The following is a 4,382-nucleotide window of genomic DNA, read 5'->3' as shown; positions in this document are numbered from 1 at the left end:
CAACTGAAACTGACACATTCTTGATTATTATTCTCAGAGAAAAGCAAATCTAAGAAGAGTAGAGTATGCGTGAGTCGGTTAAGTCCCACGTTAAGCCTTGCTTTTGCTGGTTATGTTTTATTTTGGGCCAAAGAGGTGAAAAGCCAAGTTAAAAAGTCAACGTTGAGCCCGCGGCGGTCAGCGCTTTAACTTCAACTTTAACCTGAACTTTCGCCATAGTTTGCTTGTCTGTTTTGGTGGCAAGCAGCAAGCAAAGCGCAAGAAAGAAAAAAGAAAATCTGAAATACTTGCAACAAAGTCGGCATAACTTTAAAGTTTACAACAATGGGCCATGTTACATTAAGCTTGGCAGTTGTGGTGGCTAACACCTTACACACTACTACCATATATACACATACCTACCACCCTACCCCGTCCCCCCTCCCGCGCATCACTTGGTGGGTCCCTTGTGGCAGGCACGCGTAAACTGCTTGCTTATGCAGCTCAAGTTGCCACGCTTGACACATTTCTCGGGAGACTGACGCACGTCGTCGTCCAGTTGCCGCAGCTGGAGCAACTTGTCAACGGAGTCATCAATGTCGCCGTGACATCAGCATCACCATCGTCCTGTAAGTATGCCATGCTTTTGCAATGTTCGCACATTTCAACGGCAACAGCGACGCCAACGCCTTTTGCCGCCCGCAGGGGAATCCGACATGTTGCATGCCACAGAGTGGGTTTCTGTGCCAATGACCAACGTTCAACCATCCAACCTTCCAACCATCCAACCATGAACTCAACTACTTGCAGCGACTGCTAACAAATATTAATGAGCAAATTCTGGAAAAACGTGAGCAACATTTTGCGAAAATTGAAAATAATATGCGTCAATATGGCGATAGTCATAAAAAATGACTATAAAACAAAATGATATTTTAATACAACGCTACGCATGATGCTAAGCATATCTAAACTTGAGTAAAAAGTGAAGCGATTTTGCCACGATGAATCGATAAATAAGAGGAGAAAATAAAATATGCTAGGTTAATGCTACTCCTAAAATGTAACAGATTAATAGAACATTTTCTTTTGATTTGTATTACACTTTTGAGATAAGTAAAAGTTTTATTTTATCTTAAATCGACGAATTAAAATTTGGGCGAAATTAAGTAAAAGATGCATGGCGACTTTTTGGTTTAAATATGAGTTCATATATTATTTATTTTTTTGTATTTTAGATGCAACTTAACTTTAGAGAGTTAACTTAAATTATTAGGATATCCAACAAATGTTCACTTTAAATAAATAAATAAATAACTTTACATTCATCACTTTTATTATTTAAAACACTTACTTTTCTAAATTGCAGAATTTATTATTATTATTATTGTTATCTAACTTTGAAAAACAAACAAACATTTTTAACTCTGTATAACAGTCAAAATATTGCATAAAAAATCCTTACCTCACATATGTATATTTAATTTACAAATCTGAACACAATAGGCGGCACTATTGAAGTCGTCGTGGACTTCATTGCTCACGTAAAAATAATGATTAGAATAAAATAGTATGTAGTTGAATAATCGTTTGGTTATTATAGACATATTTATTATCAAGCAATGTGTCGTCATTAGAACTCATACTATAAATAAATATGAAAATTAAGTTAGAAAACCTGCTAACAGAGATGTTTAACTTAAAATAGCGATCTTCAAAAGAAATATAATTTGAAATTGATTTATATTAAAACGTGATCTTCGTTCCGAAAAGTTTTGTAATTATATTAGCTAAAAGCGTTACACATTTGCTTGTTCTATTTATTTTGTAACAATATTTATTGACATTTTTTGCAGAATCGTGCAAATTGGCTTTACTCATTAGCTATCGTGATTAGTTTTGCTTGCACCCCTTGGCGTATGCGTGATTTTTATGATTATTGTACTTTTGATTGCCATGCGTTGTGCCACAGGAAAAAAAAAAAACAAAAACGACAAAAATTATAAAAAGTGCAAATATATATGAAAAACTTTGACAACTGCAGTACGTGCTGAATGCGATAGAAACATCGGCAGACTGTGTGAAGTCAACTCGCGTCGATTTGAGGGAAAGAAAGTTAGAAAAAAAGAAGTCCCCAACACACAAAAGAGTCACGTGCAAAAACTTTCTTAATTTAAAAGAAATTTTCAAACAAACTCAATTAAATAATTTGAGGCGCAAATAAAGATGTGACCAAGAACGGGGGAGAAATACATGTGGTTTTAACAGTTTTTATGTTACATTCGCTCTGCCCTCGCCTCAAAAATTCGAGTTTCATTTTCACTTCCGCCTTCGGTCTGTCACTTTTTCGCTCGTTTTTGCAAGACAATTTTAATGCCACAAAATTTTAATTGAGTTAATCCTAAAAACCACATGCTGGCTAACGAGCCAGCTGCTTTCCTTTTTCCCCATCCGAGGCTAATTTGCAAAGAGTTCAGAGAGGGGAAGAAGGAGGCAAGGAGCAAATGGCTGCTGCTTTTGTTCATCATTGCATCGTGTGGCAGCTTGGACCTAAACGTGAACTGCAACCGCATTCTCATTCGCATTCGCATTCGCATTCGCATTTAACAGCTGCACATAATGATTATTACTGCTCGGCATTGCCGAAGTTGGCTATGCCAAAAGTTGAAAGAGAAACACACCAAAATGTCATAATACTCACAAGTCGAACTAGAAACATACAGTCAACACTTTCATACAATTTTACACAGTTTTTCAATTGTACAAAAATACACGCATAATCTCAATATTAAAATGCAGCAGCCGATCGAACTTCATGCAGAATTCCTACGTCAACCTTCAAAAGTGGATGAAATAATGAAACTTCTAGGTGACATGGCAAAATCCAATAAAATGGAGTAAGTAAATTTAAAGATCTTAGTTTTTAATATTAATCTTAATACCCGCTACCCGAAGAGTAGAAGGAAATGTATGTTAAAGGCAGAAAAAGGCATCTCCGACCCTATAATGTATGAGTATATATATTCTTGATTAGCGTCAAAAGCTGAGGCGATCTAGCCTTGTCCGTCTGTCCGTCCGTCTGTATGAATACATAGATCTCCGAGACCATAAAACTTGTTATTTTTATTTTACTTTTATTCAAAATGGGTATCTCACAGTTGCGCTTCTTATTTCTTATTTTTTCGACATACATTTGTACGGCCAAAAGCGTACACTGCAATCTGGTATATGGTATATATGCTACAATATTTTGAATGTAACACAATATTGGTATATTGATGTCATATATAGCCTTCGGAATGTTTTAGTATTTTAATTTGGTATATTAATTCGGTATATTTTAAAATGCTTACGCTTTTATTCAGGAGTAGCGGGTATCCTTCAGTTGAGCACATTCGACTGCAACTTTCTTATTTGTTAAATAAATATCTCTTAGGGGCACCAAAGAGAAGAAGGTGGAGAAGGAAGTCGACATTAGTGCAGATGTAACTGATTATAATTTTTTGGCTTTAAAACGCACTGAAACTACGGATAGAAAAAGTTTTTTTCTCTCGTTCGTCAAGAAAGAGCAGCGTCATCAAATCAAACACGAACCAAATGACATTTATGCGACAGATTGATATCAGCGACGAAGAGCGCAAAATAGCCCGAAGAGAACGCCTTCATATTGCCACCAGTTTTCGCAGGTAATTAAATAACAAAATTTATAAATAATGTTAAAAAAAAATTAAACTAATTTTAGATTGGGAAATGCGGAATATCGTAAGACAAACTATGATCAAGCTATTAAGTTATATAGTCAAGGTTTGAACTATATTGTTGATTCTCCAGTTCTCTATGTCAATCGCAGTCTGTGCTATATAAAGTGAGTCTCAATTTATAAGACGAGTCATCAGAATTAAACAATTGTATTCATAGAAAACGTGAATACAAACGTGCCCTGATCGATCTAGACTATGTTCTCAATCAATTGGATAGCAACTGTGTGCAGGCATTACTCTATAAAGCTGGAGCTCTAAAGCGCATGAATAATGAAGATGGTTTCGAAGAGTGCGTAGCAAATGCTCGCCGATATAATAGATCAAAGTCCGAATACATTGACTATTTTCTTGACAAAATGCGAACTGATTTTTTAAAGAGCTCACATGTTACACAAAATATAAACGATTAATGAACCATTTAATTTATTCAAACAAAATATTTACGAATTTAAGTATTTATGTATATATAATAGATCAATGCAAACTGATATTTAATGAGCTTACATGTTACACAAAACAAAATACATGTTACCCAAAAAATTACGATTTACCATTTAAATCATCTAAAAATAAGTTTCGAGTTTAATAATTTATAGAATCGATCAAAGTCAGAATAATGAAATATTTTCTAGGCCAAATATT

The 4,382-nt window shown here is 34.9% G+C and overlaps 1 protein-coding gene across 1 annotated transcript; it reads left to right on the top strand.

The window, feature by feature from the left end:
• The first annotated feature begins 2,661 nt into the window (after window positions 1–2,661).
• LOC132785295 (tetratricopeptide repeat protein 12-like) lies at window positions 2,662–4,162 on the top strand. The gene is made up of 4 exons (XM_060791314.1): window positions 2,662–2,876; window positions 3,416–3,665; window positions 3,722–3,844; window positions 3,898–4,162. The coding sequence occupies exons 2-4, from the start codon at window positions 3,577–3,579 to the stop codon at window positions 4,148–4,150; spliced, it is 465 nt and encodes a 154-aa protein (XP_060647297.1). The 5' UTR covers window positions 2,662–2,876; window positions 3,416–3,576; the 3' UTR covers window positions 4,151–4,162.
• Window positions 4,163–4,382: the final 220 nt, after the last annotated feature.

This window comes from Drosophila nasuta, chromosome 2R (genome assembly GCF_023558535.2).
Source record: "Drosophila nasuta strain 15112-1781.00 chromosome 2R, ASM2355853v1, whole genome shotgun sequence".
Lineage (NCBI taxonomy): Eukaryota > Metazoa > Arthropoda > Insecta > Diptera > Drosophilidae > Drosophila > Drosophila nasuta.
Note: the sequence above shows the minus strand (reverse complement) of the source record. Positions and strands in the feature narration are given on the sequence as shown.